General features: G+C 41.8%; 1 protein-coding gene across 1 annotated transcript in view; it reads left to right on the top strand.

Moving 5' to 3' along the window:
- Nucleotides 1–14,183, top strand: part of col9a1a (collagen, type IX, alpha 1a) — a 36,610-nt gene that overhangs the window by 8,634 nt on the left and 13,793 nt on the right. The window contains exons 9-23 of the mRNA XM_063202317.1: nucleotides 289–342; nucleotides 841–873; nucleotides 2,108–2,164; nucleotides 2,636–2,689; nucleotides 3,025–3,078; nucleotides 3,552–3,605; nucleotides 4,212–4,265; nucleotides 5,657–5,710; nucleotides 7,328–7,381; nucleotides 7,636–7,689; nucleotides 8,819–8,872; nucleotides 10,747–10,791; nucleotides 11,241–11,294; nucleotides 11,728–11,781; nucleotides 12,714–12,767. Coding sequence (XP_063058387.1) covers nucleotides 289–342; nucleotides 841–873; nucleotides 2,108–2,164; nucleotides 2,636–2,689; nucleotides 3,025–3,078; nucleotides 3,552–3,605; nucleotides 4,212–4,265; nucleotides 5,657–5,710; nucleotides 7,328–7,381; nucleotides 7,636–7,689; nucleotides 8,819–8,872; nucleotides 10,747–10,791; nucleotides 11,241–11,294; nucleotides 11,728–11,781; nucleotides 12,714–12,767 — 783 coding nt within the window. The remainder of the gene's footprint in view (nucleotides 1–288; nucleotides 343–840; nucleotides 874–2,107; nucleotides 2,165–2,635; nucleotides 2,690–3,024; nucleotides 3,079–3,551; nucleotides 3,606–4,211; nucleotides 4,266–5,656; nucleotides 5,711–7,327; nucleotides 7,382–7,635; nucleotides 7,690–8,818; nucleotides 8,873–10,746; nucleotides 10,792–11,240; nucleotides 11,295–11,727; nucleotides 11,782–12,713; nucleotides 12,768–14,183) is intronic.

The following is a 14,183-nucleotide window of genomic DNA, read 5'->3' as shown; positions in this document are numbered from 1 at the left end:
GTATATGATAGATATAATAATATATAATTTATTTCATTTATTACGAACTACAGTACTTAATTTGAACAGAGATGCTTAAAGGACACAACATCCACTCTCTGTAAACCTGAACACATGAATAATTGTTGACTAGTACCCACCAGGGGTGAGTTTCTCAAAAGCGTAGTTGTTAGCCAGTTAGCAACTTGGGCAGTTGCCAATGGCCAACGATGGCTTTGAGAAACGCACCCCAGCTCAGTAATTGCTTCCAGTGTCTGCCTAGTTTTAAACAACTTCCTCCCTGTGCAGGGTGACAGGGGATTGAGAGGAGCCGTCGGACTTCCCGGAGCGGTGGGAGTAAGGGTAGGTCACAACCTTTTTTTTAAAAATATTGTTTTGTTTTGTTTTTCAGAACAAGAGAAATAGCATAAATGTAAGCGTTTATGCCACTAAAACCATGAAAAGTATTCAAAGGTGCTACTGTGTAGAATTGTGGCCAAAGTAGGTATTGCAACTATGCTGCTTGTGGCTGTGACGCAGATGTACACAAAAACGTTTTGGCTGTAACAATGGCAACGCAAATGACTGCATTCGGAGATCTTCCCACTCTGGAACCCATTCACCAAAAATATCGTTTGGGGCTACCCAGAACGCCAACTACGTATGACCCGGACAGGCGAACTAAGCAAAATGATCGTTTGCTGAGAAAGACCTTGACCTGCTGTGTGTTGCGTTTTATGTAGGGTTGTTTCAGTTGTGTTTCTACTTTCTATGTTAGATAAATGTGTACCTAAATGTGAGATTTGACCTGCTATGCTGTGCTGTGCTGTGTGTTGTGTTTGATGTTTGTGTTTGATGTAGGGTCCCCCGGGAGTATGGAACGGAGAGGAACTGGTGAGACTCAGCAGCACCTCACCTCATCTGACTCACTACACTTCATTCATCTTCATGACAGCAACACATGTCTACAGATGAACCTATTGTAGGGTTTCTCAACGGCAAAACATGTCTACAAATGAGGTTATTGCAGGGTTTCTCAATGGCAAAACATGTCTACATATGAGGTTATTGCAGGGTTTCTCAACGGCAACACATGTCTACATATGAGGTTATTGCAGGGTTTCTCAACGGCAAAACATGTCTACAAATGAGCCTATTGTAGGGTTTCTGGACGGCAAAACATGTCTACAGATGAGCCTATTGTAGGGTTTCTGGACGGCCAGGGGCTTTACAGCACTTGGGGGGGTATTGAGAAGGATACAGCTGAAAGGGGTAGTTGCTTATTTGTCATTGGCGGGCATTAGTCTATTCTATTTTTTTAAACTAAGTGTGTGTGTGTTGGGGGGAACAAGCTTATGATGAAGTCAAGGGTGCATTGGGACGCTTATGATGTGTTCCAGGGGGCGTTGGGACGCTTCTGATGAGGTCCAGGGGGCATTGGGAGGTTTATGATGATGTCTCGGGGGCGTTTGTTCAGACAAAGTAGAGAACCACTGGGTTATTGGGGCACTTTTCATTGACTTTGACAACAAAGTAGAGTACCTGGATCTAACACGATTACGAAACCGTGCCCTGCATTTTGCCACTTCTGCCTATCCTCAATTCAAAGTCCTGTTTTTGCAAAATTCATCCATGGATTATGGGAAAGTAATGCATTAAGTGCACGTATTTGAGTCTTGCAAGATTAGAACAGAAAGCATATAAAGATGGAAAAATACTATATAGAAACAGCACACAAACACAGACAAAACACAAACACACAGAGAAAAAACACAAACACAAAGAGACAAAACAAAAACGGACAACATAAAATAGTCCACCAGCAAAGTACAAATTATGTTTGTGTGCGTGTACGTGTGTGTGTGCGTGTACGTGTGTGTGTGTGTGTGTGTGTGTGTGTGTGTGTGTGTGTGTGTGTGTGTGTGAGTGTGAGTGTGTGTGTGCATGTGCGTGTGAGTGTGAGTGTGCATGTGCATGTGCATGTGCATGTGCATGCATGCATCCGTGCCTGCGTGCGTGCATGTGTATGTGTGCTACAAAGCCTGTGTATGTGGCGTATGAGTACGAGGAGTGGTAGAGTTTATTATTAAGCTGTTGCCTCACATCAGGTCCTCTCTGCATCTTATAGTGCCCCAACGCCTGCCCTTCAAGCCTCTCTGGATACTCTGGATTACCAGGAATGAAGGCAAGGACTTATATTACTAATATAATTATATTATTATATTATTACTCCATAGTAAAGCTTTTCGATCTTGTACACTGTAAAACATTGCAGCTAAATGTAAAAAAAAGTATGTGTGTAAGGTAGCCCCATAAGGCACGCCGTACCTCATGTCATAGTCATTGAAAAGTTAGCCACCATAGTGCTACACTACAATGACATAACACAGGGCCCAGTAATGCACTATGACTTGGTTATTGCTATTCTGGTGACAGCAAATATATAACGGCATGTCTTAACGGGTTAAATAAACTTGAGAAAGCCTCAAGTTGAGTTAAGCCTCCAGATGAGTTAACGTACAAACTTAAGGCAGCAGGGCAACTTACCTTTTGATGTTTAACTGGCAATGTTCTACAGTATATTATTTAATTTCTTTGCACTTAAACGTCATAAGAACTACTTACCATTGTACGGCACTTCTAAACCTTTCTACAGGGCCACAAAGGTGCAAAAGGTGAATCTGGAGAACCTGGAAAGCAAGGCCATAAAGTAAGGAGGGAAATCATTGATTCATCACTCATTATTATTTGAAGAGTTCAGATGCAAAACCCCCTAACTCCATTTCTGAAGACCTGCACTTCTATATTTTTAGAGAACCCGGTTGTTGGTTTGGATTACATTCATGTACTTGATAATACATATAAATAGTTATATTACATAATTAAAAATTTTTTTTTATAGCTTTGTATTAAATAATAATGAATTAAGATTATTTTCTGAAAAGGCACTTAGGGGGTTTTGCATCTGAACCCTTCATTTGTACCGAGGTGAAACTGGCAGTGTGTCCAGCAGCACATCGTTAACGATGCCTTATCATCCGACAGGGTGAAGAGGGAGACCTGGGAGCACCAGGGGAGCAGGGCGCCCAAGGACTACCAGTAATATACTCCCTCATTACTCAATATTACATCACTTCCTTTTCAATAACATCACTTTCTTAAAAAACGCATCACTTCCTTTATCAAGCATTATAAGTCCCCCACAGCTGCTCTCACATCACGTCTTACAACAACCAAATACCAGTAATACTGTATATTCTCTCATCACTCAATATTACATCATTTCCTTTTCAATAACATCACTTTCTTAAAGAAGCATCACTTCCTTTATCAAGCACTATTAGTCTCCCACATTCGGAACTCATTTCCTCTCTCTACTGCTCTCACATCACGTCTCTGGCAGTTGTCTCACAACAACCAACTTCTTCTGACCCTTGGTTTTGTTGTTACATTTGGACTTTGCAAGTTGTTGTGCTTCTGCTTTTATTGATATCCAGTAATTCCTTTGTTATGTTTTTTTTTTTAATCTACGGTAATTAACGTGTTCTATTTTTGATATGCTGTAATTCCAGGGTCCAGGTGGAAAGAGGGGCATCACTGGGTTGATGGGCTCCAAAGGTGAAAGGGTAAGTACCACAGTATTCATTTACAGGTGCACTGTGACGTCACTTCACTGACACTGAACCATGACCAAATGTATTTCTGTTATTGCCTAGCCTTAGCTCTGTTTTGTTGTTGGGTCACACTTAACTGGACGCCGGCATCATACGTATAACATAAAAGTGTCATAACGCAGTCATGCATATGTCATGAACATTATGTCAACGTCATAAATATTTTATGACTGTCATTAAGTGAAATTCGGTTATGGTAAAGACATCCCTAAACATGTCAATAACAATGTTTATTATTACACATTCATGACTGTGTCATGACACTCTCATGTCATGTGTATGGCGCTGGTTCAATAAAGGTGTAACAGTATTTTCTATTATAGCCTTACCTCTGCTTTATTCACATGTGACATTATCACCAGAGTACCTATCAGATTGTTAGCTGTGTGCCTAAGTTCTCTTCCAGTGTTTGTCATACCACAACGTCTGTTTGCTAATTGTTAGACGTCTTACTCTGTTTGCTAATCGCTAAACATCTGTACTAAATAGTGAATGCGAAAGGGAAAAAATATTTTGCCAACCACTGTTTTGCTAAACATCTGACTGATGCTCACGCAGGGTCTTCGTGGAAAAGCTGGCGACCTTGGACCTGCGGGAGCAGAGGGTCCCCCAGTAAGTGTCCGACCGAGTTTGCCCTCCAGACAAAATGTGCAACGACCTCCCGTTCACCTCTGTGTGTTTTTGACCTTGGCTCCTTTTAAGTGTCAAAGCAACTGAAGGAGGGAACTCTGCTGAGGGAGAGAGAGAGAGAGAGAGAGAGAGAGAGAGAGAGAGAGAGAGAGAGAGAGAGAGAGAGAGAGAGAGAGAGGGGGAGTATGACTGTGTGGTGAACACAGGGCTGGTTCTAGTCAATTTGGTGCCTTAGGCAAGCACCCCCTTTCCTTTTTGTGCATTAGGGAATTGCCATCAGTAAACCTAACGTTGTACATCTGGTACATCAGGGGTGCATTTCTGGAAGCCATAGTTGCTAACTATGTTAGTTACTTTGTTGTTTGAAATGTAATTTCCTATTGACAACTACCCAACTACCCAGAAAAGCACATCAGCATAGCTGATCTAGTGCCTACAGTGCACTAAGTACCTATGAATAATTACTGTCAATGTAAAGAATAGTATTTGATTTCGTTTCACATTCTAATTCTGCCAGACCCTTTTGATGTTGCTGCCCCCCCCAAGACATTTGGTGCCCTATGCGACCACCTTGTCTGCCTAATGTGTAGCGCCTGCTCTGGTGGTGAACATGAGTAGACTCCTGGAGTTCACCAGGTTCACTTGACCTCACCGTGTCCACCGCGACCACCCTGCTCTGGCAACCAGGGCTGGACTGAGGGAGAAATAGGGACCGGGCACTTTTGGCTTAAAGGGGCCCCTCATAATTAGTGGTGCAGAACTGACTCGCCTTTTTTTACATATCTGAAAATAGGGGCCCATGAGTGCAGGGCCCACCGGGAAATGCCTGCTATGCCAGATGGCCACTCCAGCCCTCCTGGCAACTCTACCAAAACTTTAGACAAGAGCTTTATCCCTGTTGCCTTGGAGACCTGTCCCGGGCCACCTTAATACGGCCGTGCCCACCCCCACTTTCTCAAAAGTCTCTCCAGGGGATTATAGCAATGGCATTTCTTTCTTTACAGCTTAGGGAATGAATGCCTGCAATGAGACAACAAAGACTAACAGGAATCCTTTTAACCGACAGGCGAAACACATTGAATCCTATTAATCAATGCTTGTTTTTTGGGAGGGTCAACAAAGGAAGAAAACAGAAAGTAGCCAAGTGTGAAATCATGAAAATTGAACTGAAACATAATTTCGTCTCAAATGATGAGCATGATAGTGTGAATGTATGACCAGTCCACAAACCATACTACAAACACATCACAGCTGTGCAATAGAAAGTGGTATCAATGTATGCCATTTAGGACACTGAGTGTATCTCAATGACCTATTTTTACAGTCCTGCACATCCTGTGAAAAGAAAATGATGTTTGATATTTCTTTTCCAGGGTGACCCTGGCAGAAGGGGAAAGGTTGGCGAGACTGGCCCAAAAGGCAACACGGTGAGTTTCAGTTGCTCTATGCTCACTCAGCATATGATATTTTTCTGAAGAAAATGAAAATGAGAGAGATTAATCAATCATCATATTTTGTAGTGCCTTTGCTCACATGGACCCGTCGGCGGGCCTGTACTTCCTGCCGTTCCGTGAGTATGGCAGTGCAAATTTTACCTCCATGGAGTCCTATGAGACCAGCTGTCGGGTAGCTGGTCTCATAGGATTCAATGTTAACTGCTAGCTTGGAAGTAAAATGTGCACTGCCATACTCAGAGAACGGTTGAAATTACAAGAGAAGGGTAAAATCAATCATTCAACTTAAGGGGAGGTGTAATATGAGCTTATTTCCAAAAATGGTATAGTATCACTTTATGTAACAGATTACGGTCAGAATTACACATAAAAATTTTGGTGACAGTAAGGGCCTTTAGGCTCTGCACAAAGAGTCAAAATGAAGCAGATCTTATATGCTCTGAAGAAGGCCTACGGTATAGGCGTACATGTTAAACTGCATAATTTTGAATGGCTCTGGACCTGCTTCACTTGTGTATATTTTGAAATCCACCAGGAAAAAAGGGAAATCCTGCACACTGTTTAAAAGTGCTGTAAAAAAAAAGTTGTTCTGCTGCCTTAAGTTTGTAAGTTAACTCAACCGGATACTTAACTCAACTTGAGGTTTTCCCAAGTTGAGTCAACTTACAAACGTAAGGCAGCAAGGCCACTTAACATTTTACGTTTAATTGGCTGCCCAACATGATCTCCAAAAATTCCGTGCTCCTGGACACGGATGTTAAGGACACGAAATCCGTGTCCAGGAGCACGGATTTTGCCAAAATTCCGTGCTCCTGGACACGGAATTGTTTTCCGTGCTCCTGGACACAGAATTGTTTTCTGTGATGGACACAGAGGTGCTCTCTCTATACTCCCACAGCTCTATGTTTACACAGTCTTTGACCTCAGTCAAATATTTTTTCTCCAAAAAAACATTTCTTACTGACAGGTTAAGGTTAGGGCTTGTTTTGGTCTGGGCACAGCTAGTATTCTTTCATTCATTATATGAATTTAATTTAATGACAGGCTAAGGTCAGGGAATGTTTTGGTCAGGGTACAACTTAAATTGCTATAGCATTATTTTGCTTAGGATTAGCATTTGGTATGTATTTTCTAATGATAGAATTAACACAGTGCTGTGGGAATATAGAAAGCAGTTCCGTGTGCCCATCACGGAAAACAATTCCGTGTCTAGGAGCACGGATTTTTTGGAGATCAGGCTGGGCTGCCATGTTTTACTGTGCAGAACTCAAAATACCTGATTGTTTTTCTTAATCATTTACATGTTATTGCTGACAGTTGCATTCTGATATGTTTTAGACTATGATTGTGAAAGGGGATGTGCAGAAAAATAGTGTGGCACGACCCATGTAAGGGGGTCCTTGGCTAGAATATGCCGGTATATGGGGGACCAATTTGGGGGGGCCATGGGGGACACAATTTTGGAATCCCTATGCCGAAAACCACCAGGAAAACAGGGAAACCCTGCAGAACTGAAAATACCTGATTGTTTTTCCTAATCATTCACACGTTATTGCTGACAGCTGCATTCTGATATGTTTTCATCTTCAGGGAGCTCAAGGGCCCTCAGGACTAAGAGGATTACCAGGAGCTAAAGGAGAAGCCGTGAGTCTCTCACACGCCCTAATAACGCACGAAAGTTAGAATTGCTCATGTCTGAGTGGGATTAGCCATGAAAAGTTTCAAAGGACAACTCTTGTTTAGATGTTGGATTAAGCATAGTGTGATGTTTAGATTTTAAGTATATTATTGTACATGTAAAAGTCACAGTTTTGTACAACAAAAGAGTGTGTTGATATTTCTTTCTTGCTGATCCGAATAAGGAATATGTGGTTTTATTTGTTTTTTTCCTTGTGTAGGGTTTACCTGGAGTTGATGCCCGTGAGGGGATCCCAGGAATGCCGGGTGGGAAGGTACAGCATCATGTCGTACATTTTGATATATGACCTAGCATATTGTGTTATCCAATTTATTAAAGTTATCAGAAAATGTGGGGACCACCGTCTAATTCAGGTGATTCTTCCATACAAGAGTTTCCTGATGTACTAGTTGCCACCATATTTTTCACTGTAGCCTCTTACTGCAGATGGGCCCGTCGACGGGCCTATTCACTCTTTGCTGAAAACACTCAACTACATCATAACAACATTGCTATGACAATGCAGAGAGTCTTAAGTAACTGATTAAGACTTGGTCATTAGCTCTTTAGTGGCAATACGTTTATAACAGAGGCTCTGCGCTATGGGGTTAAGAGCACCTGATCTGGCATATAGTGAAGATTACAACCGACTACAAAAGCGAATAATCAGGGCCCTGCCGTGGTCTAACGGTAGGGCACTGAGTTGCTACGCCGGCGACCCGGGTTCGATTCTGGCCCCGGTCATTTGCTGATCCCTCCTTACCTCTCTCTCCCCACTCATTTCCTGTCTGTCATTCACTGTCGAGAATAAAGGTGAAAAGCCTTTTTAAAAAATTAGCAAGTCCTTATTTTTTCCTTTATTATAACTAGGGCTGGGACATTAATGCATTAATTTCGATTAATTAATCACGCGATTAGATTAATTAACTAACGCGATTAAAAAAATGAATCGCACTATAATACAGCTATATAGTTCTGGATTAGACCAGTGGAGGGCAGTATTATGTCTTATGGTGAACAGCCAGCTGAAATTGAGAAGAGTTCTCTCCTCTTTTAAAAATGAACATTTTTAGATTAAGCTTATTTATTGTCATTATTCAAAATCCATGTGAAAAAATATAATTTTTACTGTTCTCACGTCAGATATTTATTGTCATTATTCAAAATCCATGTGAAAAAATATAATTTTCACTGTTCTCACGTCAGATATTTACATGCGATTAAAAATCGATTAATTCGATTAAGTAATTTCAAAGCCTATAGATTAATTCGATTAAAAATTTTAATCGAGTCCCAGCCCTAATTATAACGTATTATAGAGTTTGATCAGTCGGATGTTGTGGATTTCATTTCCGGCTGTCTTGACTCACTATCCTCTCCCGTCTTGTGCGTGCCTCTTCCAGGGTATTCCAGGAAAGGTTGGCTCTCCTGGTGACGCTGGACTGCAGGGACTTCCCGTGAGTATTGACCTTTCATAACAAGAACAAACACACGTTTAAAAAGTCACAGTCTACTTTATCTCCAATTTCGTCACATGTATACTAGGCATAGAAAAGGGTAGGAATTATGTTTCTCACTGACCCGTGCGTAGACAAAAAATACTGACATCTAAAAATATTAAAGTGCAACGTTGTTATCTAGCCAAAGTGTAAAACAAGTAACCCCCACAACGTCTGGTTAGTACATAGAGCTACTGCCATATTGACCACTTGGACCTCCACAATTTACAGTTTCTATTAGTAATGGAGTGTTACCACATAAGATTTGATGCACACATTCCAAAGTTAAACAAGCACAAACAAGAAGTCGCCTCAAGTAGGGCTGCACAATTAATCAAAAATAATCGAAAATCGTAATTTAATCATGATTTCAATCGGGATTTAATCGTGGAAATAGTGACCTGCCTTTGAGCGTCCTTGAAGCCAGAACATACTGACAGGCTGGTGTTTCTGTCCCGAAATTTGTCCACCTAATTGCTATTGCCTTTTACATGACTATTTACAATTAAATTTCATTTTGTTCTTACGTGTATAATTTATTCTTGGTTATATTTCATTTTGTTATAATTTTAAGTAAAATTCGGTAACACTTTACAATAACGTCCTATACACTGCTTTATAAACACTTTATTAACATTTAATGACAATTAACATTTAACAAAGCATTTACAAATGTTTGTAAATGAGTAATAACCATTCTATGACTGCACAGTGGAGTGGGAATCAACTTCTACTGGGTGAGTTTCATGTGGTTTTATGCCCTCTGGTCTTTGGAGGAGAAACTTCCAGGACCGCTGCGACTGCGCTGTGTCTGTTGTGTTAGCATAGTATTTCTTGCCCATTTATAAACATTTGTAAACATTTTGTTGATAATTAGTTCATTATTTATAAAGTCTTTATAAAGCTGTGAATAGGATGTTATTGTAAAGTGTTACCAAGTTCTGCAGGAAAAGCAATTATCGTGATTCCGATTTTGACCCAAATATTCCTGATTATCATTTTTTCCATAATCGTGCAGCCCTAGGCTCAAGTCATGTTTCTATTATAGAGCGGCAGCACAAAAGATTTGGTGTGAGTCTGTCCAGTCCAACTGTTCAGAAGTTATCATGTTAACACAAAATATCTCCTGTGGAAGTGACAAAACCATAAATATCACAGACACTTCATTTCAAGGATAAAGAATAAAGTCGCTCACACTCACATTGGGGTCATGCGGGGTAATTGACAGACAAAATAAAGCATGAAATTAAATCAAAATATCAGTAGGAGGGGGGGAAAAGTATTGACGATTGACGACAGAGTCGGGGGTGGAGCTGAGGTGACGGCACGAATGGGAAGGTGAGTTGTGAGCAGTAATGTGAAGGTGGGGATTGATGACATGTTTTGACGTGGCGCAGGTGGGGAGGAAAGGTTGTTCAAGACATCTGGGGCCTGTCTGAGCTGATAAACACCTGAGCTCGCTCATGGGCGCACATAGACACACACACACACATACACACACACACACACACACACACACACACACACACACACACACACACACACACACACACACACACACACACACACGCACGCACGCACGCACGCACACACACACACACACACACACAGTGGAGGACTCAATAGAGGACACTGCACCGTGCTCTCAGCATGCCTGTCATCGCCAGCTTTCAGTTTACATTAGACAGCACGCTAGCTATCCACCGTGGAATATAAACAATATCTGGGATTTTGGTCCTTTTTGAGTTATTATTGTCAGCTTTGAGAGTGAAAGTGAATACGAAGCTGAAATGTCTGTTTTGTCTTGTTTTGTGTTTATTTTTTATTCTCAGGGTTTGCCCGGAACACCCGGCGCCAAAGGCCACCGTGGACTGTCGGTAAGTTAAAAGGAACATCACCAAAAAAATACAAAGTTAAACTGTTAAAAAGAAAGAATGAGATGAATCCATTTATAGTATTGCTTCTGATACACATACTAACCACCCGAGACCAGGGTGTCTCAGGAATGTAATGGGCACACAAAAGGAACCATAAAGAATATTACTTCATTGTCACTGCAATGATCGTTGTGGATTTAAAAAAATATATTATTCTTTTGGCACATCTGGGGTGCATTTCTCGAAAGCGTAGTTGCTAACTTCGGTAGCTACTTTGTTGGTTGGAATGCAATTTCCCATTGGCAACTACCCAAGTTGTTAATTGCTAACAACTATGCTTTCGAGAAAAGCACCCCTGAGTTGTTATAACCTTTGGGGGTTGTTCTACACACTTTACTGTTTCTGTTGGTCTGCCATACGTGTAAAAATGATATTTCTCTTGTCTTCAGGGAGGCCAAGGTGATCCAGGCGTTGCAGGCATAATTGGAAACTATGGAAAGACGGTGAGTCTACCATTCAGGTTGTTAATTTTTTATATATAGCGTATCTCTGCCTAAAAAGTCACTTCAAAACACCTTAATAAATGTTCAACAGTTCAAAGTTCCCTACACAGCTCCTAGGTGCTGGTAAACGCAGGAGTGTTCAATACTTCAAAAGAAAGAAGTCTACCGCACACTTTCTTGACTTTATGCTCGTTTATTTACCTGAGCGAGCCTGATGACGCACTGAGGCGAAACGCGTTGTTCGCTCTAAATAAACGAGCATAAAGTCAAGAAAGTGTGCGGTAGACTTATTTCTTTTAAACCATCATAAATGTGTTCACAAAACAAGAGTGAGTGAGTGTCAGGACGACTGTACTATGAATGATGGTGAGATGATTAGTCCAGCAATAGGTTAACATCGATCTGATTCCCTGCTGATGTTTTCTGTCCACAGGGAGAGCGCGGGGAGCAGGGAGAGCAGGGGCCGGTCGGAGCCAGAGGAGGGCCTGTGAGTATTCATCTACTATACTGCACACTTATCTTTTACCCCCTACCCCCACCCCTCTTCCAACAATAAGTAACAACTGTTGCACTGAGAGACTTTTTATATTTGAATGTTTAATGTGAATACCGTAAATCTATTTGTATGTATGCTACTATACCTACATTTCCTTCAGGATTAATAAATGTTACTCTACTCTACTCTACTGTATGTGCATCACACTTACTGTTTTCAGGCCGACCAGAGTGGTGCCGGTGCCGGTGCTGGTGCCCGCACCAGTTACGTTCTGCACTAAAGTGCTTACCTGCAAACCACCTGCGCTCATACGAGGCTTTGAACTTTTCCGCACGTGACAGTGTGTTACCCGGATAAACCTGCTGACGTGACGTTCACGTTGTCGTCATGGTTTGCAGAGAAAAAGCGAAGTATTTTTCTGTTCTCATTGCGAACCAACTCTCTGGTTCGCGAACGCTAAGACCTGTGGCGTGAACGCGCCGGCCAGTTTGTGCTTAGATGCAGGAATGGGCACCGGCACCGTTCTCAGTTGGCCTGAGTGTACCAACAGTGAAGAGTAACAGACATGTAGAAATGCACATGTAGAGTGCAGGAGTAATGAGATCAATGGATGAATCATGTTTTGAAAGCCATCAATATGTGTATCCAATCAGTAAAATTGTTTATTTCTATCAGAGTTATGCACATTGCGTGATACTATATACTTCACTGCAGCCAGAATATCCATATGAGTTGTCACTGCATGTGTGCCTCAATGAAGGGCAAACAGCTTTGTCTCTGCTGGGATGAATTCTCAGGTGGATAAGACTCTCTCCCCGTGTGTGTGTGTGTGTGTGTGTGTGTGTGTGTGTGTGTGTGTGTGTGTGTGTGTGTGTGTGTGTGTGTGTGTGTGTGTGTGTGTGTGTGTGTGTGTGTGTGTGTAGGGCGAGAGAGGAGAGCGAGGACCTGACGGGCCTCCAGGGCCACTAGGGGAGAAGGTAAGTCAGCAGCCAGCAGCCCCAAAAAGATGCACCGCACTGGGCACCGATTAAAGCAGGCGTGGAGAACCTATGTCTCGAGGGCCGTTTGCAGCCCTTGGGGCCATTTTATGTTATGCAGCTTCACATGAAATATGGCATATTTTGTAAAGGAATCTTAGAAAATACATTTTCAATACAATTAAGTTATATTCAGTGGACCTAGAGAAGCTGGGGTCTGTTTTAAAGGTGGCTGCCTTCAATATAGGTCTAAAGTGGCGAGGGAAATCCTGGTTTGTGTTCATAGTCTGGCCCTCGGAGGACTTTTCCGGCCCTCGGATGAATTTGAAGTGGCCCCTCGAATGAAAAAGGTTCCCCACCCCTGGGTTAAAGACATCTTAAGCCCTGGGGTTGGGGTCTCTGGAGTACATCTGCTTTGAAAGGGATACACAACAGTACACAGGCTTGTTAAGTGGGACGTTATTTCCTGGTGTTGCCAAGTCGCTCTCAAATTACTCAAAGCAGGAGTACATCAGGAAGAAATTTGCAGATTTAAAATAAACAACGCGGCAGGAGGTCTCTGAGGCAGACCTATTTCTACAGATTCAGTAGATCATGGTATATGGGAACATAGCAGATCATGGTAGAAGGTAGCACCAACAGAGTCAATGTCGTTATTTGAGGTACAACCTTGAAAGTTTAGGAAGCCATTTTCACAGACTGTATCAGCTGGTGCCATTCCATTTCCTGTTAAAACTGCACTTCAGAAGATTTGTAACATGACATAAAATGGTTCCATTTTACTCCATGAGCAATTTATAACAACAATACGTATTGAATTCAGCTAGGTTTTCTCCGCATTTGATCTCCCATACACTTTTTTTTTAGTGTGGAATATCATCATGCATACCAAATGAAGCTCAGAAAATAGTTTTTGGATTCAAATCAGGACAAATCAAATCCAAAGTCCCATAGTAAGACAAGTCAAGCGAAGGGGATTATTTTGTTAAAAGTCTGTTGTACTTAGGTTCTTTATGCTTTTGATGTTTTCCTTTGTAGGCTACAGTTTTTGAAGTGTGTATAATTCCAATCTGATCCCATACATTTTTAAAGATATGTTATTGGGCCTTTAAGCCTTTATTCAGGGCAGCACAGTGAGAGATTTTGACAGGAAATGAGTGGGAGAGCGAGAGAGGGGAAGAATCAGCAAGGGCCAGAATCAAACCGCATCCCCATCTTATCTATATTTTGTGCCAGATCTAAGTTCGAATCCCACCCTTACCTCCATCCATGGCTGAAGTGCCCTTGAGCAAGGCAACTAATAACTCCACAATGCCCCAGAGACTGTAACCAATACCCTGTGCCTAAATACAGTAACTGTATTAGGGATGGCACAAACCGCACCGAGAACCGAAACCGTACAATTCACACACACAC

Source organism: Engraulis encrasicolus, chromosome 1, assembly GCF_034702125.1.
Source record: "Engraulis encrasicolus isolate BLACKSEA-1 chromosome 1, IST_EnEncr_1.0, whole genome shotgun sequence".
Taxonomy (NCBI): Eukaryota; Metazoa; Chordata; class Actinopteri; order Clupeiformes; family Engraulidae; genus Engraulis; species Engraulis encrasicolus.
This window is presented reverse-complemented; position numbering and strand designations above follow the sequence as displayed.